At 39.9% G+C, this 22489-nt stretch overlaps 1 protein-coding gene across 1 annotated transcript in view; it reads right to left on the bottom strand.

Moving 5' to 3' along the window:
- Positions 1 to 21252, bottom strand: part of LOC126485348 (transcription initiation factor TFIID subunit 2) — a 114263-nt gene extending 93011 nt beyond the window's left edge. The window contains exons 1-8 of the mRNA XM_050108866.1: positions 21006 to 21252; positions 20868 to 20922; positions 20621 to 20784; positions 20327 to 20543; positions 19969 to 20207; positions 18961 to 19182; positions 18628 to 18841; positions 15339 to 15596 (exon numbers count right to left, since the gene is read on the bottom strand). Coding sequence (XP_049964823.1) covers positions 15339 to 15596; positions 18628 to 18841; positions 18961 to 19182; positions 19969 to 20207; positions 20327 to 20543; positions 20621 to 20784; positions 20868 to 20922; positions 21006 to 21049 — 1413 coding nt within the window. The 5' untranslated portion in view covers positions 21050 to 21252. The remainder of the gene's footprint in view (positions 1 to 15338; positions 15597 to 18627; positions 18842 to 18960; positions 19183 to 19968; positions 20208 to 20326; positions 20544 to 20620; positions 20785 to 20867; positions 20923 to 21005) is intronic.
- Between the last annotated feature and the right edge of the window lie 1237 nt (positions 21253 to 22489).

Raw genomic sequence — 22489 nt, 5'->3', positions numbered from 1 at the left:
AAGGAAGCACAATGTCCACCAGGTGCACTAGCCATGCGGTCTCATCCAAGATATAGGGCTCTACCAGCCACTTCTGAGCACACTGGGCGCAGGTGGCCACATGTCAGCATGAATGACAGCTACTCACTAGGTTCAGAGCCCATTATCATTTCCTATAAGTGGCTGGCTGAGCTGGTCCAAAGGGCAAGTTTTGCAGGCTTCAGGCTGAGCTAGCATTTGTGAGGATCTATCCCAGAACCAATTGGAGACAGGGAAGAATATCAGTCCCCTCAATTACAGAGAGTATCATTTAATATGGCAGATTGCAGAAAGAAAATGTTAATGTATTATCATCATTTAACAGTTCATATAAGTATCTATCACTTTGAATGAGACTGTCAGGGTTACCACTGGATGTCTGAGGCCTACATCTGTCCACAAAATTTACCCACTTGTGGCCATAGCACCACCAGGAATTAGACAAAAAGTAGCCAGTGAAATATGGAGGAAAAACAACAAACTGACCCACTGCACTTTGTCTATAACCATCGAACAGTTCCAACCCGTTTTAAGTCAAGGAAGTGTTTCATCCAACAGACATTACTGCTAGAAGGCTGATTTGGTTAGACACTCTGCAAAATACAAAATGCACCCCAAAGAGGAAACCACACTAGGGCAACAAGCTGTGAGCTGTTATGGCTGATGATTGTAGCACGTGACAAATTCCACATAAACAAGTGAGAGACATAATTTAGAGATACACCCTATCTTCCATCACTGTATCATTCTTTACCTTGTCTTCAAGGATGGCTGTCACCTGCCCATAGCCTAATGTGCCCAGTGTGCAGCAGCCATGCACCTCACTGTTCTTGTACACCTGGAGATTGGCTTATCACTGTCCAAAACCGGTCATGATTTCAACCAATAAAAACTATTTACAACTGAAATGGTTGATTATATGACTCTACAGTATAGTAGACGAAGAGCTTTGAATAGACAAAGGACAGGAGTCACAAAATGTAAAATAAACATTATTAAGTGGGGCTGCTCTGAAGGTGACCACCAGTGAGAATGCAGAGAAACATGGACATCTGCTCATCATGTGCCCAAGGATGGAGTTTGCTTGCACACATGAAGTTCTATTTTTACACAATGACAAGACTATCAAGGCTGCAGAGTTTTGGAAGAAGAGAGTTTCAATGCTCTTGCTTGGATATGCAAGTAAAGTAAGTAAGTACTCAGGAGTTTCCATGGCAAGTACCCTGAATTTGCCTCATTTATAAATTGTAATAGTGCCCACATAGTGCCAGGAACAGGAAGCTGGCTGATAGAATTTAATAGCAATGTCAGTTTAAATTCTGATTGGACTGTATATCACATAGGTAGGCTGGACACCAGTGGTGAAGTTGTGTATATAGTTGTAAATAACATCTACAGTTGGAGTCCCAAATGAAGACAGTTGAGTTTGCCTTAGTCCGCACAACTGACATCACGCATTATCCGGCAGTCGATGAGCATTCAGTAGCTCTCTACTGTGAATGTCATAGCCAGAGTGAGCACTAAATGTGACTGTAATGACTTATTTAGTGAATGTTTATTCCACTTGTTGCGGGCTGTCATGGTCAATGATTGTGGTATGCGACCAATTCTACATAAACAAGTGAGAGACATAATTTACAGGATACTCGCTTTCTTCAAGTGTAAAGCAGAAAACTGGAACTGTCGACACTGTAATTCATTTACATACCTCTACCTGCATAGACCGCCTTCATTCATGCATCCAACTTAGCGAGGTTAGCACGGATTCTGAATGTGAAATAATGTGGGTGAAGATAAGTGTGATGGATGAAACATGGTTATTCGGTGCTATTATATGCCTCAGGAGTCATCATGGCTGAACAGTTCAAATAAACCTTTGAGAAGGTTAATCATAAGCTTCCCAATAATGTTACAGCATTAGGGGTAAACTTATCTACAACAGACTAGGAGACTCAAGTGAGCTGGGTCGGCAGTAGAGACATGAATTTGTGTAATAGCATTCCAAATGCCTTATCCAACAGTTAATCATGGGACCAACTCATGAGTGTAATGTCTTAGATTTCCTGCTTACAAACACACCCAAAATTTTTGACTCTGCTATTGCAGAACAGGGAATCAGTGATCACAAGGCCAATATAGTATCACACCTAAGGGAGTCAGAGAAGTGTTTGAAGTAGATAGCTATTTCTTATTAGTAAGTGCATTTAAAAAAAAATACAAATATCTGAGCAGCCAACATCAAATAAATGTTCATGTCTGAGACAATATGTTCGGTATAAATGCATAAATATAAAGAATACTGTGAAACATACTTTAGACAAGTATATGCCTACCAGACTTGTGAGGGGAGAGAAATAACTAGCAATGGTTCGACAGCTGTGTCAGAAAGCTGCTCGGAAAGCAAAAAGTGCTACACCATAGCTTAAAGTACTGCCAAAGCCTTGTGGACAAACAACATGTGAATGAAGCCAAATCAGTGTTAGAAGAGCAAAATACAAAAAGTTTTAAATCACTCACTGACCATGCTAGCACCAAACCAAAGAATGACAAGACTAAAATATTAAATTCCATTTTTTGAAGTTGTTTCACTAAGGATGATTGAATTGCACTTACCCCTTTCAGTTGTCATGCAGACACCAAAATTATATCAAAATAAGTGATTTTGTGACAGAAAATTAACAAAACACCAACGTTATCCATTGTGATACTGTACAATTCTATGAACAGTATGCAAAAGAACTTGTTCCTCTTCTAGCACAGCAGTCTTATCATAAATCACTGGAGGAACATTGTTTCAAGTACTTGAAAAAATATGCAGGTTATTTCCATCTTCAAGGATAGTTGTACAAGGAGATGTACACAATTATAGGTCTATATTAGTGGCATCAACCTGTTGTGGAGTTTTGTTTGGAACATGTATTCCACTCATATATTAAAACCTTTCCGAAGACCAGAAATCTCCTATGTAGGAATTAACAAGGAGTCCTCAAACAAAAACTTTAAGAAAGCCAGCTCACTTTGGTAATTCATGAGACTCAGAAGGTAGCAGATACTGACACTCAAGTTGATACCATGTTCCTTGACTTCAGGGAGGTGTTTGATAAATTCCTGCCATGCTATTGAACAAAATATGAGTGTATGGAATATCAGACCAGCTGAATACTTCCTAGCAAACAGACCACAGCATGTCATTTTTATTGGAGAGAAACTTCCGGGCCCAGTTTCTATAAAGTAGCTTCTGGTGTAGCCCAGGGGTATGTTATAAGACCACTGTTGCTCACAATTCTATAGAATTCTACTGTGTGAAAAAAAAGAACTATGGCCAAAGTTTAGAAGAAAGCACAAGTCACATCTGTCTACAGGAAAGATAACAGAACAAAACAACTGACCAATGTCACTGACATCCATCTATCATAAAATCTTAAAACAATATGAACTCGAGCGTAATGTGGTACCTCAGGTAAGAAAAAGGTAGATTGTTACTGAATGTAAAGACGACATATTAAGTTGCAAAAACATACAACAACAGTTACACATCAGCTTCTTGCCGAAGCCTTCTTCAGGAAAGCAAACACACACACACACACACACACACACACACACAAATTCATTCACACAAGCATGCATATCTCACACACACATGACCGTCATCTCCCACAGCTTGGAGCAGAATGCAGGTGTCATGTAGAACAGAAGCAGCAAGCTGGAGGGGGCGGGAAGGGATAGCAGGGAACAGGTGTGGTAAGAGAGGAGCTTGTCTGGCACAGCGTGCAGGGACTAGACTGCCAATAGGTGCAGCACTGAGAGGCTATGGGGCACAGAGGTGGAGAAGGGAGGAAAAAAGAAGAGGAGTGAGGAAGGGGAAATACGGGCAGAAGCATTGGCAGTTGCTGCAATCACCGCATAGTACGTTATACAGGTATGGGTATGGCTGCAAACCATCTTTCCACCAGTACAAATGCCCACCGCCAAATAGTGCTCAAGAACAAAGTAGACCATTCGGTGGCACAACATGCAGCTGAACATAACACACTTGATTTCAATGCCTGCTTCACTATCCAAGTCATCTGGATCCTCCCCTCCATCACCAGCTTTTCTGAACTGTGCAGATAGCGGTTATCCTTACAACACATTCTCTGTCTGCTCCCAAAATTATCCCAAGCTCAACCTACAATAACCTACTGTCCTCACACAATCCACTGAACAGTTCCCCCCCCCCCCCCCCCCGCACCTCTGTCCTATTACCTCCTCCCTATTCTCGTCCCCTCATCCTTTTTGTGTGCTGCCCTCTGGCAACGCACTTGCCTGTCTTTCCTTTTCCCTGCTCCTCTTCTTTTTCACTCCCCATTTCCCCCCTCCCTCCCCACCTCCTTGCCCCCCTACCTCCTCCCCCTCTCCCCCCCCCTAACACTGCACCTTTTGGCAGACCAGCCCCTGTGAGCTCTGCCAGGCAGCACTCTCTCTCCCCACCTGTACTCTGCTGTCCCTTCCCTGTCCTCCTCCAGACTGCTTCTTCCATTCTATGTGACAGTTGCATTCTGATCCGAACTGTCGGACACGGGGATCATGTGTGTGTGAAGCATCCTTGCTTGTATGAATGAATATTTTGTGTGTGTGTGTGTGTGTGTGTGTGTGTGTGTGTGTGTGTGTGTGTGTGTGTGTGTGTCCTTTTCTGTTTTCTGAAGAAGGCTTTAGCTGAAAGCTAATGTGTAACTGTCTTTTCATTGTGCCTGTCTGCAACTCCATGAGTCATCTTTACGGTGAGTAGCAATCTACCTTTACCTTATATTGTTGATAAACAAAAATAATGGCTATCCTGAAACAAAGAAAGCAAAGTGACAGGCCAGAGTGTTATTTGTCTCACTGTGTTTCAAAGTGTTACAAAGGGCAGTCAAATGAAAGTGAGACAAATGGAGAAAAGTAAGTAGATTGTTTATTATTTCAAAAGTAATTGCCATAACTCTTAACACATTTATCCCACTGTGAGACAATACAGTCAATGCCTTCACTGAAAAATGTTTGCAGTTGCCTACAGAATTTTAGTCCATTGGTGAAGTGATACAAAACAACAATTATGAAAGAGAAGCCCGTGAACTCAAAACAAGAAAGACAGAAATGACTCATCAGTTGACTTCAATATTAATAAAATAAGGGAAAAGCAATCACTTACTATTTAGGACTGGCACTTGGTGCACAGAAACAGCTCCTGCTCTTCTTCTAATGAGAGGATACGCATTCACACACACACAACCGCGGTGGTAAACAAATGTACACACTCACGGTAGGGGCAAGATTGATTATCATCAATAATTAAAAACAGTTGCCTTTGTAGACATATGTGAGGAAGGGGTAGGAAAAGATGTGCAATGCAAAGAGGAGGTAGCAGGGTAGTGTAAGGTAGGTCTTTCCCCAAATGGCTCAACAGCTGCACAAGATGGTCAAGCATATACGAGAGAGAGGGGGGAGGGGGGGAGAAGGAAAGAAAAGAGAGGACAGTGATTATGAAGAGGGAGGCAATGAGGGAGAGAGTAAGGGAGAGGACAGGAAAAAAGGGAGGAGGGGGTGGGGGGATCGGGAGAGGGAGGTACAGAGAGAGAGAAAGCCTGGATTGCATGGAGGGTGAGGAAGAGTGATGGGAGAACACAGTACATGATCTGCATGGGGAAGGAGTGGTATGGACAGAAAAGAGAAGGGAAAAGATAAGGAGGTTTAGATCAGGGTGACCGTGAGAGTTCAGGATATGCTACATTCTTGGAGTCCCCCTAGCCTGAACCTCCACTAATTTGTTTCCCAGTGCCCCACCTTACCTTTTGCATTCTCTCTTCTGTCAAAATCACTTTCTCATGCTGATTGTGTACTGTCTTCTCCCACCACTCTCCCACCAACCCTACATGTAGGCACTGGTTTGATAGGGAAGTGATTCAGTGTGCACTAGGCTGGGATGCTGCACAGGTGAAAGGAGTTACTGATCCATGTCACACTACAGGTGTCATCAATATGCACATTATCGTGCTGCTATTTTCAAGTACATTAGAAACACAGAAATCAAGAGTTTCACTGGAATAGGTGTCACAAAAATAAACTGAAAGGAGTTGTGTCTATATCTGTTTTAGATGGATCCTGCATATTTGTAGGTTGTAATTTTAATTTTAGTATTGCTAATAATGATACCTTCAGTCATGGTAACATTTGGTTTACTGTTACTTTTGTTACGAACTTGTAGTAGCACTCCTCCAGCTGCTGGACAGGAGAGTTTTGATTCTTGTAATGTGACTGCTTATCACACCTATCTTATTGGCAGGTCTTATTATCATTCTGATAAGGCCTCATGGCAGCATGGAGACAAAGTCAGATGTACTGACACAGTCATTAGATGTATGCTCAAGGACTTCACTTGATAGTCATACTGTTTGGCCGTATACAAGATCAGCAACATGGATGTGCTTTCTTCATGGATGTGCTGAGGCCTAGAACCTGTAAGGATTTTGGTTTGAAAGAGAGCACCTGTTGGAATATTCAAACCAGCCCCAACATAAATAATATGTTTCATAAATCGGCCAGATTTCTTGGACCAGGCTGTTCCAACAGTGGCCCAGGTAGGAGGAACGCTCCAGAGCACTCACTGCAGCAAATCGGAGCCCGTCTGATGGGGGAAAGCAAATTCACTGCTCGCTGGCCACATTAAGCCACAGCTGACACAACAAGCCATGTTCAATGGCAGCTATAATCAGTCGTGGAGGTCCTCAATTGGAGGATACACTTCTATTTATTGAGAGGGATGGACATCTGAAATGCCTTGTATGTCACAAAGTATTTAATTCTACTAAGAATTAACACACACAGCATCATTATACAAATTTTCATGCAGCCCATTACAAGTAGATAGAAGGAAAAGCTTGCAAAGACCTTGTGGCCGCACTTAAGAATGACATGCCAAGAGATTTAAGTTTAAAAAAGCATTCTCAGGACAGAAGTTATAGAAACATGTAGCATAGTTCATGTACTGGAATGTGTTTATACTTTTCAGATAAATGGCAATGAAGAAAATGGTACTGAAGCAGCAGTTCGTGTGAGCTTCAAAGTCACTCACATTATAACAACTAGTGGCAAGCCATTTTCTGTGGGACCTCTCATAAAATCAGGCATGGTAGCAATTGCAGGAATGTTGGAGTGTTTGAGCAGTGTTGCATAATCTGAAAGGCATTCTCACAAACTCAAAGAGGCCAAATGGCTTTGTAATGGCAATTTTGGCTATTTCTTCAGGAGCAATAGGTAACTGTTGATATGCACATACCAAGTCAACAAAAGAAAAGACGTGTTTGCTGTGTATGTTGTGTGCAACATGTTCAATGTGTCCCACAAGTCAGGGACTGTCCAGTGATTGAGTTGTTGGTAGCCATTGCATGAACGCAATATGTTACTCTTCTTTGGTATGGCTTGTAGTGGTGCATTCCAGCTACTGTTTGAAGGTTGTCAAATCTTTTGTCAACATGGACAAAAACTCTTGCTTCACTACCCTCCACTTCTCAGGTGTTAATTGATGAAGCTGTGCAAAGATCGATGGTTCTAGGGTAGTGAGTCCGCTATGTATCGTGGCGTGTTCTACATACCTTAGCATGGGTGTATTTTTTTTAGTTTAGATTAGATTTACTTTCATTCCAATTGATCCATAGTGAGGAGGTCCTCCAGGATGTAGAACATGTCAGAAAAACAAAACACATGACAAATATTTACAACTCAAACAAATAAGCTAATGTACCATTCCACAGGTCCCAAGTGGAATGATCATCATTTTTTTAATGAACACTATGTGAAAGAATCATTTTACAAATACTAATGCACTGAATTTAAAATAAAAAAGTTTTTTTTATTTCTTTAAAAGGTAATAAACGTGTAATACAACTACTATAATACTTATTTACAATGAACACATTACTGCACTGAAATGGTGCAGAAGTTAGATTGTACTTACACACACACACACACGCACACACACGCACACACACACACACACACACACACACACACAGAAAAACAACAATACATGACAAATATTTACAACTCAAACAAATACTTTGGTAAATTCTGGGAACTGTTTGAGAGGTTCTATCTATGGATTTTCATCTGTGATAGTAGGTACTGTAGTACCAGTGATACAGCATAATTTTTCTTGGCTGGTTAAATTAGTAGTAGTATCAAGGAGACGGTGACACCAGTGTTCTAGTAAAAGACCATAAAATGACAAGAAACTGGCCCACAGGATGGTGTATCCCATATCCTCCACTATAAACTGCCACTCAAACTAAGGTTGTAGACCTAGACTGGCAATAGTGTTACCCAACGGAAGTTTTGGATTGAAGATTCACTGGTGGTGAAAAGACAGTGGTCATCACAGCTGTGACATGGCAGATGTGTAGCTGGATACACCGACACCTCAGCTCCAGTGTCTACTAAAAACTGCTACTTCATATATTGCTGTATGACAAATAGGCAACAGCTGCCATTGGAAGAACCATTCGCCACCATCACAGATTCCCCCCCCCCCCCCCCCCCCACACACACACACACATTTCCATTTCATATGGAGGGTTGCATTTTTGTGATGCCAACAGATCTTTGTTGCTGATGGCAATGGAATGTGCCTCCTCGCCAATTGGGGGCACTGTGGTTGGTGGCGGGAGCACAACATTTGCAAAGTAGTGACTTGTGCCATAAGCTTGGCAATTTGTCCTAGGAAAGACATGAGGATCACTACAGGAGTGCCATCTATCTGTGGGCCTATAGCTGCAATGCTTGAGGTATGATACATTTCTGAAATGCAATCTGCAGTCAAGATAGCTGATGCAAACCCTTAATATTTTTTGCACATTGAGTTGTAGGCATGACAGCCAGATATTCCGAAGACACACCGTTAATATTTTCTGCGCATTAAGTTTTAGGCGTGGCAGCTATATATTCTGAAGTATGTCCTCATTGAAGGTGTTGCTCATAAGTGTCCACAGGCAGTTTAACAACTACGAGGGGTCATGAACTCCCATCTCTTCTGTGTTGCCTTGGACTGCGACAGGCAGGTGATCAAAGCATTCTTAATCATTCCATACTGACTGGGGCTTGGCAGCGCAGTGATTTCGCATTAATAACATCCAAATTTCATTAACAAAGAGATGTTATGAACCACTTGTATCAAGCAAATAATTAAAGACAAAATCCTATCCATATTGCCGTAATATTCCATTACCTAGCCTTTTTACCAAAGACATAACATGTAATGATATGATAATCTTTGAAATAGAATAGGATGATATGATAACCTCCCAGTTTAAAATCCTCCCTTGAGCTCTCATAGACAGCTTCTGCCACCTGCCATTTTGACAAAAAAAAAGCCTATCTTAAATGGTGTGAAAAAATTACACTTTACTGAAACTAGTTAAGCAGATAGATAAAAAAATCTACTTATCAAATGGCTGTAGATGCGGAAGGAAATAGAAAGCTACAGAAACTTATGTAACAAAACAAGAAAATGCTTCACCTGGCAAAACAGAGGAATATTCTCAGGAACGGGTCAATGGGTACAGCAGTGCATGGCAATATGGTAACCAATGCAGACAAGCAACATATTAATAACTATGCAAAATAAATTGTATGATCCTTGCCTTTAAGAAAATGCTGGCAATGTGAAAAACCCACTACCTAGCTATCTATCATCACTTACTTGAGCTCCATAACAGCACATGAGAAAATTAAAACTTAGATTATCAGTTTAATAGCAGTAGTGTCCAAAAATGAATGCAGACAGTGTGATTGCTGTGTACAGATGCAAGCTAAGCTGTTGACCCTGCACTCACAGCTCCATGCTATGTTGGCTTCCATCACACAGCTTGACGTCACCGCCAAGGGGCAGCATAGTGGGTGGGTCACACGGATATGAGAGGGGGTCGAGCACGTCCCATGTGTCACCCGATCGGTCCACTGCTGTGGTCGCCCCGGGTCCTGCCTGCACTGTGGTTGATCCCTCACCCGTGGTTGTGTGGGGGATCATTCCAAAGTCTGGCAGACAGAAAAGACTTTCCAAGGGGTCGATTGTAGGGCCTCCCTGGTTCGTTTGAAGAACAGGTTTCGAGTGTTATCTGTGGCTGACGAAGTCTCTGAGCTGGATGCAGTCGTCCACCCTGCTCCAGAGGAAGTTTCTCGACCTGCAAGGTCTGGGCATTCACAGAGGGTGGGTTTGCTGGTAGTTTGTATCTCCAACGTTAGGAACATGGCTGCCAAGGAGGGGGAAGGAAGCCAGCGTTCACTCCGTGTGCATACCGGAAGGGGGGGGGGGTTATCTGGATGTGGAAAGGTGTTTCTGGATGCCATGAAGAGTACAGAGTGCAGCCAACTGCAGGTGGTGGCCCATGTCGGTACCAATGACATGTGTCACTTTGGACCAGAGGAGATTCTCTCTGGTTTCGGGTGGTTGGCGGAAATGGTAAAGACTGCCAGTCTTGCCTGCGAGATTAAGGCAGAGCTCACCATCTGCAGCATTGCCGATAGAACCGACTGTGGTCCTTTGGTGCAGAGCCGAGAGGGTCTGAATCAGAGGCTCCAGCAGTTCTGTGACTGTGTAGGCTGCAGATTCCTTGACTTGCGCTATCGGGTGGTGGGTTTCCGGGTTCCGCTTAATAGGTCAGGAGTCCACTACACACAGGAAGTGGCTACACAGGCAGCGGGGGCTGTGTGCACGGACCTGGGTAGCTTTTAGGTTAGATGATCACAGGAAACCACAGAAAGGACGTCTGTCTAAAAGGGGGCAGGTAAAACACAGTAGTAGAAACGATCGGTATTATAGTTGTAAATTGTCATAGCTGTGTTGGTAAAGAACCAGAGCTCCAAGCCCTAATAGAAAGCACTGAAACTCAAATAATTATAGGTATGGAAAGCTGGCTAAAGCCACAAATATGTTCAGCCGAAATTTTTTCGAACAATCTAACAGTTTTCAGAAAGGGTAGATAAAATACAGTTGGTGGTGGTGTATTTATGGCTATCAGAACTAGTTTACCTTGCACTGAAATTGAAGTACATAGTTCATGCGAAATAGTATGGGTAGAGGTTATACTTGACAATTGGACTAAACTATTAATTGAATCATTTTACTGAACTCCGCGACTCACAAGATATAGTTGCTGAACAGTTCAAAGAAAACTTGAGTCTCATATCAAATCCGTACCCCACTCATACAATTATAGTTGGTGGTGACTTCAATCTACCCTCGATATGCTGGAAAAATTACACACTTAAAGCAGGTGGCAGGCATAAAACGTCATCCAAAATTGTACCTGATTTCTTAGAAAATTATTTTGAACAATTAGTTCATGAGCCCACTCGAAGTGTTGCGAAAGCATACTTGACCTCTTAGTAACAAATAATCCTGGACAAATATGGAGTATCATGATGAATAAAGGGATTAGCAACACAAGGCAGTTGCTGCTAGGCTGAATACCGTAACACCTACAACCATCAAAAAGAAACGCACAGTACATCTATTTAAAAAAGCTGATAAAAATGCTCTTAATTAAATAAAGTATTGGAAATTTTTTTATTATATACAGATGAAAGCCACATTTAAATACTACTTTTCTACATAGTTGCCATTTAAATTAAGGCACTTATCGTAGCGATGGACGAGCTTGGCAATTCCTTCATCGTAAAATTCGGCCGCCTGAGCCTTCAACCACGTGGTTACCGCTTCTTGAAGATGTGCGTCGTCATCAAAACGCTGCATAGCCAACCACTTCTTCATTGCTGGGAATAAGTGGAAGTCACTCGGTGCCAGGTCAGGACTGTACAGCGGATGACGAAACAACTCCCACTTAAAAGATTCGAGAACATCACGAGTGGCATTTGCAGTGTGAGCCCGGGCGTTGTCGTGAATCAGCAAGATCTTTTAGAGCCCAACTTTCCCCTGCGCTTGTTTTGTATTGCTCTTCTGAGGTTGTGCAGAGTTTGGCAATACCTTTGAGAGTTTATTGTAGTGCCTCTTTCCAGGAAATCCACGAAAATCACACCCTCTCTGTCCCAAAAGAAGAGGTAACCACGTGGTTGAAAGCGCAGGCGGCCGAATTTTATGACGAAGGTATTTACAAGCTCGTCCATCGCTACGATAAGTGCCTTAATTTAAATGACAACTATGTAGAAAAGTAGTATTTAAGTGTGACTTACATCTGTATATAATTAAAAAAAATTCCAATACTTTATTTATTTTTAATTCCAAAATGCAATGTACTTTGTGGATAGCCCTCGTATATACCGCATAAATTAATACGTGATGGTACTGATCCCCAACGGTACACAAAATGGGTCAGATCGCTGTTACAGAAGCAACAAGAAAAGCATGTCAAATTTAAAAGAACGCAAAATCCTCAAGATTGACAAAGTTTTACAGAAGTTCGAAATATAGCATGTACTTCAATGCGAGATGCTTTTAATAATTTCCACAATGAAAATCTGTCTCCGAATCTGGCAGAAAACCCAAAGAGATTCTGGTCATACATAAAGCACACCAGTGGCAAGACACAATCAATACCCTCAATGTGCAGTAACAACGGTGAAGTCACTGATGACAGTGCCACTAAAGCAGAGTTATTAAACACAGTTTTCCGAAACTCCTTCACCAAAGAAGACGAAGTAAATATTTCTCAATTGCAATCAAGAACAACTGTCAAGATGAGATACATAGAAGTAGATATCCTTGGTGTGGCAAAGCAGCTTAAATCACTTAATAAAGGCAAGGCCTCTGGTCCAGATTGTATACCAGCCAGGTTCCTTTCAGAGTATGGTGATACAATAGCCTCATATTTAGCAATTATATAAGTTCGCTCACGGAAAGTTCCATACCTAAAGACTGGAAAATTGCTCAAGTCACACCAGTACCCAAAAAAGGGAAGTAGGAGTAATCCGCTGAATTACACTAACACTAACAGCGATTTGCAGTTGGGTTTTTGAACATATACTGTGTTCGAACATTATGAATCACCTCGAAGAAAACGATTTATTGACACATATTCGGTACGGATTCAGAAAACATCATTTTTGTGAAACACAACTAGCTCCTTATATTCTTGAAGTAATGTGTGCTTTCAACAGAGGATGTCAGGTTGATTCCACATTTTTAGATTTTCAAAAGGCTTTCGACACCATTCCTCACAAGCGTCTTCTAACCAAACTGCATGCCTACGGAATGTCGCCTCTGTTGTGCGACTGGATTTCCTGTCAGAAAGGTCACAGTTCATAGTAATAGATGGAAAGTCATCGAGTAAAACAGAAGTAATATCCAGCATTCCCCAAGACAGTGCTATAGGCCCTCTATTGTTCCTGATCTATATTAACAATGTAGGAGACAATCTGAGTAGCCCTATTAGATTGTGTGCAGATGATGCTGACATTTACCGTCTTGTAAAGTCATCAGATGACCACAACAAAATGATTTAGACAATATATCTGTGGTGTGAAAAGTGGCAACTGACCCCGAATAAAGAAAAGTGTGAAGTTATTTACATGAGAGCTAAAAGAAAGCCACCAAATTTCGATTAAGTGAAAAGTAACACAAATCTTAAGGCTTCAAATTCAACTAAATACTTAGAGATTACAATTACAAGTAAACTAAATTGGCACAATTACACAGATAATGTTATGGGTAGACCAAACCAAACACTGCGATTCAATGGCAGAACACTTAGAAGGTGCAACGGATCTACTAAAGAGACTGCATACACCATGCTTGTCCGCCCTATTCTGGAGTACTGCTGTGCGGTGTGGGATCCACATCAGGTGGGACTGAAGAATGACATCGAAAAAGTTCAAAGGAGGGTGACTAGTTTTGTACTATCACAATATAGGGGAGTTAGTACCACAGGCATGACACGTGAATTGGAGTGGCAGTCATTAAAACAAAGGCATTTCTCGTTGCGACAGGATTTTCTCATGAAATTTCAATCACCAGTTTTCTCATCCAATTGTGTAAACATTTTGTTGGCACCCACCTACATAGGGAGAAACAATCATCACAATAAAATACCAGAAATCAGGGCTCGCACAGAAACATTCAAGTGCTCGTTTTACCCGCGCGCTGTTTGAGAGTTGAACGGTAGAGAGACAACTTGAAGGTGGTTCATTGAGCCCTCTGCCAGGCACTTTATTGTGAATAGCAGAGTAATCATGTAGATGTATACAATATACATGCTGAAACAGGCTTACTAATAAGTAGTGCCTGGAGATGGTAACAAGGAATTACAATGAAAAACTGTACATAATTATGAAATTACTGAAGTATAGGAATTAGTATAGACTGCTACTCTCACCATATACATGATGATTTGAGCAACAGATAGGTGCATTTAAAAGCAGACTAAGCTACCAGACAAAGTCCTTCTTCACACATTCATACAAGCACAACTTACACACACGTGACTTTTGTCGTCTCTGGGCACCGAGGTCCATCTGTGGCTGAGCTTTTAAATGTCATTTTAAATGTGTCTGCCACTCAGCACCACCTCTATATGGTGAGTAGCAATCTGTCCTAATTTATATTATTGTTATTCCATCTCAGGTCCACCCACTCAGCTGAAAGGTAACGTGTTTGCCTATCAAGCAGCCTGTGTTCGATTCCCAGCCAGGATGGAGAATTGCTCCACTCATGGACTGGATGTTGTGTTGTTCTTATCATCATCATCATCATCATCATCATCAACATCACCACTACCAACACGCAAGCTGCCCAATGTGGCATTGCCTGAAATAAGACTTGCAACTCGGTGGCCAAAATCCCATGGATAGGGTCTTCCGGCCATCAATGCCACACAATCATTTCACTTAATTCCATCTCAGATATTCCATTGTTTAATTACTGAATTAGATACACAAAATTTGTCATGCAATGGCACAAGATGATGTGTGTTTTAAATTACTTGGTACAGTCTACTTCATTGTTTAATTTACTTGCTCCAAGATTTTGTATCAGTTTTGTATACAAATAAGCAAGCCATAAATGTGCCACATTATTTGTCACAAATAATGCCAACACCTAATAGATATCTGTAAGAACTGCAAACTGATACTACTACTCCTACAACTTACTATTCCCTTACAATTTTTAGTTTACTAATAAATTATGACTGTGAGTTATTAAAGGGTGGCCTTCAGTTTAATAGGTAGGCTAAATAAAAACATGTGTAGAAAAATAAATAAATGAGATCATCCCAGATGTACAGTACCTCAGTTAGCTTTTAGTTGCTACGCAATTTTTCTCTCTTAATGAATAATTATGGAAACCATTAACGTACCTGCAAAAGGAGTTCCTGCCCAATACGATGTTCAAGCATCCTCATGACAAGATGTGCTTTCTTGCGCAGAACTTCAAGATATCTTGGAGACATGGTATGTAGATTACGAATGGGAAAATAAAAGCCCTGATCACTGTTTAATGTCCGAACTGGTGGTGCTGGAGAAGTAACAACTGATGGAATGGGAGCTGGAGCCTGACTTGGGTCAAGCACAATGCCTCCATAGTTCTCCTCATACTTTACAACTTCTTGCAGCTCCTGAAATAAAATTCAAATACTACACAACTAGAAGAGATCAGAGGGGCTATTAGACTATATGCATTAATTTATTCATAATGTAACTTTCAAAAAGAAGATGACAAAAAATGTTTAGAGAACACTGGACTCCATATTTTTCTCATGTTATATTTTTTTCAGTATATAGATACACTTAAAACATCAGTTTTGTGAAATTACTATGAGTACTGATTAACCATTTGGCACTCTGATCCAAAGTAGATAATAAAACTTTAATTTTTATATAGGTCTGTTCACAGAAATGAACATAGACAGACTGAACCTTTAGTAATATGAAAGATACGTCTACTCTCCGGGAGGGGACAAAAAGGTAACGAAAATTTGTTAGTGCAAAAAGTAGAAAGTTCTCGGTCGCTTAGTTATTTTTTTTATCAGCCCCCCCCCCCCTCCCGATGGCACCTATTTTTTTTAAATCCAGTTATTGTTCTCTACTACAAACTGCAAAATCTGTCAAGTTTCATCCCCAACAGAGACTCTTCTCTGACTACAGATAGATGTGGGAATAGTATACTTCATAGAATTATGCAGTATTCCACATTTCATTGGGAACACAATGTGATCCTAATTACTACATCTTCGGGACATATTCACCCACAAGGCTAATGTAACTGCATATCAGGATTATGCATGTACTGACACAACAAAGATAGTGACAGCAAACAGTAAACAAGAAGTATAAAATGTGAACAACAAAACTATTTGTAAAATAATGTTTTGTATTAATAATTTCCTTGGATTTGTAACAACTTGTCCTGCATTATGATGAGCTCTACAAAAGATCTCAACATCAGCACATATGAATGTTCCCACTAGCCAATGCAGGCATTAACATATTAACTCCGTCTTTAGCAGCACATCACAATGTAGAAAGTTCACAAACAAGTTAAAAATGTATGTAACAATTTTAGTGCATGACAAATTTAACCTTCTGCTCACATCACAGTTTTAAGAAACAAAACTTAGCATAGCCCATTCTAAAAGCCACTAATAATAACTGAATACAGTTATAGACCCAAGGAACTAGCTGTGTTCATGCCTGAATCATGAAGTGCAATTGGCCTCGCACTTCATCTGATACACATTCTGCAAGCTAATGTGTATACTGGCACTGTAGAAACACTTTGCAGCAAGAAGTGCTTTGAACTCTGCTTTGAAAGCTTTCAGTCTATTGCTTGGCTACAGCAAATATGGCTTTCAGCATAACATTTGAATCATTACACTTTTAGAACCATAAAACCATTAAACTTGATGCTTTGCAAATCTGTATACAACTATTTTTAGTCCTACCACCAGACGTGGCATTTGGCAGGAGAAATTGTTTTCATTGTCTAAACAAAAGTATTGCAATACATGTATCCTACACTAACTCAATAGACAGAATGCCTGGACAGGTGAAACCACGTGGGCTCATGAGTGTTTTGTCCCAATTTGAGTGGGCCACTACAAGTACTGCTAATAGGATATCCAATGGTAAGTCTGCGTCAGCAACAAGATGGGGTACATATTTACGTGTTCTTCAGAAATCTAAAGAACCAGCAACATTTTAAACCGAAAATTGGCTTAACAGATGCTATGTTTAATAAAATTGCACCACCATGAGATACCCAAAAAACTTACAGTGAATATAAAGTATTGGATGATATTCTGTTGACTGGTTGCATACTGACTGCAAACAAAATCTTCCGCACATTGGTGTCATATTTGTGTATTATCACAAGAACAAGAACATAAAACAAGAATTACTTATGTGGACTTACCAACTGTTCCACTATTTGCTGGATGTACACTGTATTATACAAAAGCATATACTGAGGGAAGGGAAGGTAAGGACAAAGCAAAAATTTTAAACAACTCTATGCTTCTCTACTGTGCTGTATCAATTTTTGTGTTGGCATAAATATAGTGGTATGAATTATTTCAATAATCTTATCACACTGTCTGTGCCAGTTTTAACAAAAAAAAAAAAAAAGAATCAGAAATGCATGATCAGCCAGAGTGCAGTATAAAAGACACTTATGGTGTTGGCAGCCTTTCCCTTGTATGCCGCTGCTGGTAAAGGTTCATGAGATGAATCACAGGAAGTCAACATGGCAGATCATGACTGAGATGTACATTGAGGTAGATTAAGATGTAGGTAACCAATGTTCTCATTTGAAATTTCCTACAGTTCTTAAATTTCAGCACAATCAGAAATGAGACACACAACTAGGTCATTGCATTGACAACTGTGTATCTCAAGCTATGCTACCCATGGCAACCTTATCTTTGTGTTGGGATTCATTGGCTCTGCTGACCCACAAGGGAATTATCACATCCCAACCGAACCAAAGCCTTGGGCTATACTGCAGATCAGTCAAGCACAACAACCAGGCTCTTTGCTGTCACATTCACTGTATTTATCAACTCACAACTAAACTGTCACATTCCAAAATTACCATGCCTCCAGCTTTGCTACAAGTCAGTTTGTGAACATATCTTGGTATTTTTAGTGACCAAAGATATATGAAAATCAATGCACAATCTTAAAATTCATAATAAACAGATCTGTAAAAGTTATTCTGGTGCTCTCCTTATCAAACACAAGTGTAATCAATCTGTATCTTCTGTCAAAAGAAATCACCACATTCAGCAATTCTCATTGCCTACCTTATACTATCACCCAAGTGGTTACCACCAACATCACCGTATTGCTAAAATCTGCAAACAATGCAACATTCGCCAACAACGTAAGTGCACTTTAGCCCTCTTTCCTTTATACCAAAAAAGGAATAATATAAATTACACCACTGACTGATACAACAAAATGTATCTTTTGTAGTATAGGGTATGTCATGTATTTGAGTTCAGCTCCATACCACTACATTACAATCAATAAGATTGTGGTTTCATTTAACTAATTCCTTAATAATTAATTTGTTATAAAATGACTGGCAAGTTAAAGAAGCTGTAAAACTACATTAATTTCAGGAGTAATTTGAAAAATGGTTCTTACAGACTGTATCCATTCTCTATATTCATTGTTTCCAAAACACTTTTTTGCGTAAAGGCTGCATAAGTAAGTGGATACGCCTTTTGGCAACCAAGTGTCAGACCAATTTTGCATTGAAATAAAGCACCCAAAGAATTGCTCTGCTATAGCTTGCGCCATAGCCTTACGGGTAATATATGTTTGATCTATGATTGCAGGTGAATGAAGTAAATTTGTACTGAAATAAAGCAAAAACGAGAGAATGTTAATTCACATTCAGTGACAAGGTATGTAAACATATTGCACACAGGAGAAACCTAAAATTATTATGATTTTAGTATATTAACTGAACATTACCTCAATATACTCATTGTAGCATATGCAGAAACATCTTGATCAACTTCATCAACAAACACTTGCTTGTAACATGAATATGGGTAACGATTAGCCAGTGTTTCCTCATAAAATTCAAATGCTTCATGCATGTATCTTGCTGAAACTTTCAGCGAGGGCATCAGCTGAGGTAAACAGAAGTGTGTAACCTCATGCATGTAGGGGTCAACAAATATTTCAAATGGCCTGAAAAACAGGTTATTATTATTATTATTTTAAATGTCAGGGTCAGAGTTATTTAGGCTCTGTTTTATAGCTTTGAACATTGCTTGTTAATTGTTTCCATAAGCTTGAATTCAGTGTTATAACACACAAAGAGTAACGGAATTTACCAGCAATCAGAGAAAAAATAAGTGAACGGCAATAATGACTACTAATTACAGGCCTTCTCACAGATCATATGCCATATTGAAATATAAGAAACTGTTTCAGGGTGTAAGAACCCTATTACTGATTAAGGCAGTAAATGTATATCGTATCTGAGACATGATGTCTCTGGGAACCAGGACACCATCTGGGTCACTTGCAATGTTCCATTTCAACTGCAGGTTTCAAGTTGTAATGCACATCATGTTCAAATCCAAGTAACTGTCACTGCCAAATGCAGCACGTTAGGATTCAGAGGAAAAAAATTGTAAATCCTTGACCTGCTAACAAGCTGCACTTCACAGAATAGTTATATGGATTTGTAGATGTCAAGTATCATGGGCTGGAAACAGAAATTTAAATAAAACATAAGAAATGACCCAGACAATGTTCTTTTTCACATAATGTATATCACTAATGCAATATAAATCACATCACACCCCAGCATTAAAGGATACAGTGAAAAATGTGACATGAGTGTGCTGCATACAGATGAATGGCCTTCTCAAAATATACAAATAAACTAACTAGATATAACAACACACAAGACACTACAGAGAAGATATATTACATCAACTTTCATCTTCTTATGTATGGTTTACATACCCTACAGCAAGTGCAATGTTGGGTGCACAAGCTGGAGTGGACAGTACATAGTGAAATGTCTTCCGCCGCATGTCTGGTGTGTATACAACTTCAATAAGATCACCACATGATACTGCAGTCATACTTTCATCAACTGTGAATTCTAGTTTCCAAGTGCAAGGTTCTGCATAACTATCAACACAGGGAAACCACAAACGGGATGAATTCTCATGTCCATATGTGAACATATGAGCTGCTCGCTAAGAAACAAACAAATTAATGACAGACATATGTCAGAAGTGTATCCTATAATTCTATTTCATGAACTAAAGTTTCATTGCTTAGAAAATATTTTGAAGCGGTCTTTTAAATAACTGACCTCTGCCAATGTTCCTTCAGTGTCCGGGATGACGAAATGTACTCCACCCTGTGGCTGTTCCAGAGAAAACTCAATGCCAACCCTAAGGCCTCTCCCTTCACCAACCAACTGACTAGCCTCTGGAGGGATACTAATAATAAGTTCACCAGCATTGTTATCAGGATCAATCTGTTGTGCAGCTGCCAGGTGAGCAGTAGAAAAATATTCCAGGCTTCTCCTGTAACATCAGTGCAGTAAATTAGTGTGAGTGAAACGAGCACAGTGAACTGGAGGTATGAAGGAGAGCACACTTACTGCTTAGAATCCCCCTGACAAATATCCAAAAACGGATCAAAATACTGGAAAGGGGCTTCAAAGGAATCGTTCAAGAGGACGCGATAAATGCGACATTGTTTTGCATTCAGTTTAATATGCTTTAAATTATCTTTCGATGGAACTATGGTCAGTTCCGAAAATCCCTGTACAACAACAAACAACATTGTTATTGGAGTTTAAGTATACCGAATTGATATTCATAAGTCATTTATTTTTTCGTACTTACAATAATACTTTGTCTCTGGAAGTTGATACCTGTAAGGCTTACAATTTGATGAGCTGTAAAGGTAAAAATAAGATTATGTACAGTGTTCCACCGGAAGTAATATTACTGTATGTAGGGGCACGGGTAAAGTATACTTATAATTTGAATGGTCTTGATTTGTCGGCTGTCTTTTCTTTCTTCATTGCAACTGTTACGCTTTAAAAACCTACCGTATTACAACAGTGTACTGTCAGCACCTTGTATATAAACAAACCCCCACCGTCGACGATCTGCCATTACCAGTCAACATCTTTGGAAAGCGCATTCTAGTCTTTTAGAGAGAAAGATATCACTGGGATTTGAGCAAAGAGGAAAATATTCATTTCACATGACTCCAGGCAAACGTGACGTTATATTGTTGTCATACGTTGTATCGACACGATCGTGTAGTATCGAAGACGGGAAGAGCATTCTATCGACTTTCGTGATCGTACGGTTCACAACACGTGAGATGAACATGACATACAAAACAATAACATTCGTCCATTATATAGAACAATAAAGAACACGAGATTTCGCTTTTTCGTTATTGGAGGATACGTCAACCTCGATGTCAAGTTGTTTACAAGTATGTAAAGTTCTGCATCCATCACTGGACTGGGCTGTGGATATGGAGAAGACCAAAGAGTTTGCAAGAATTAATTCCGAGACCTACTGAAAAAGTGGTACAATGATTTTACCTAATATGTCTTCATCAACCCTAAATATGGGACGACTTGCTGATTTTCAAGCAAAAAACAAGCTCAAACCATGTAACCTTTTAACATATATATTGAACATTGTTCATTAATCTGTCTCAACAAGGTAAGCTTAATTTAAGAAACCCCGAAATTAGTTTCAGGTATTGGTATGTAATTAAAAGAGTAGATAGCCGTTCTAGCAAACGAATTAAAGTGGTAGCCCATTTAACTCACGTTCTGTAAATAAATGTTGTTTCAAAACACCATCGCATTGTGGACCTCTGGAAAACCAGTAGGTTTTGATACAATTTGTTGTAATAAAATGTCGAAAAGCGTCATATTGGTGAATATAGATGTTTGAGACTGCCTTTTAATTCTAGCACACTACGTGGCGAACAGCGTAGGGAAGCGCTCGCTCCTCCTCAGTCGCTTCTCGCGCCTTGCGCAAGCACGTGACCTGCACTTTTCCCGTGGAGGTATTTTATAGACCCATGAGTTTTCCGCACTCGGCATCACGCTGTTTCACTTCCCATCACACGGCGCTCACCCACATACTACGAAACTTTCCCAGGTGAAAATACACGATCTTGATGAAACGTTGTTGGTGTGTTGAGCAGTCAAATAATGCATCACGTATTTTTTAGTTTTTGTCCAATTTTACTTTTAAGGGGTAAAACAAACCCTGAAAAGTAATTTGACCTATTAACTTTAGAGTGAATACCTTATAAACCACGAAATATAAAAAATATGTCTCATGTAAAAGCTGAAATGTAATTAATACTCTTGAAACCTGTATTATCAACTTTCATAAGAATTTGAAATTTTCCAAATACCCCACTACCATTAATTAATTTTGAAAAACGAAAACTTTTTGTTACAACATAAATCAAAGGAGCTTTTACG

This window comes from Schistocerca serialis, chromosome 1 (genome assembly GCF_023864345.2).
Source record: "Schistocerca serialis cubense isolate TAMUIC-IGC-003099 chromosome 1, iqSchSeri2.2, whole genome shotgun sequence".
NCBI classification, from domain to species: domain Eukaryota; kingdom Metazoa; phylum Arthropoda; class Insecta; order Orthoptera; family Acrididae; genus Schistocerca; species Schistocerca serialis.
This window is presented reverse-complemented; position numbering and strand designations above follow the sequence as displayed.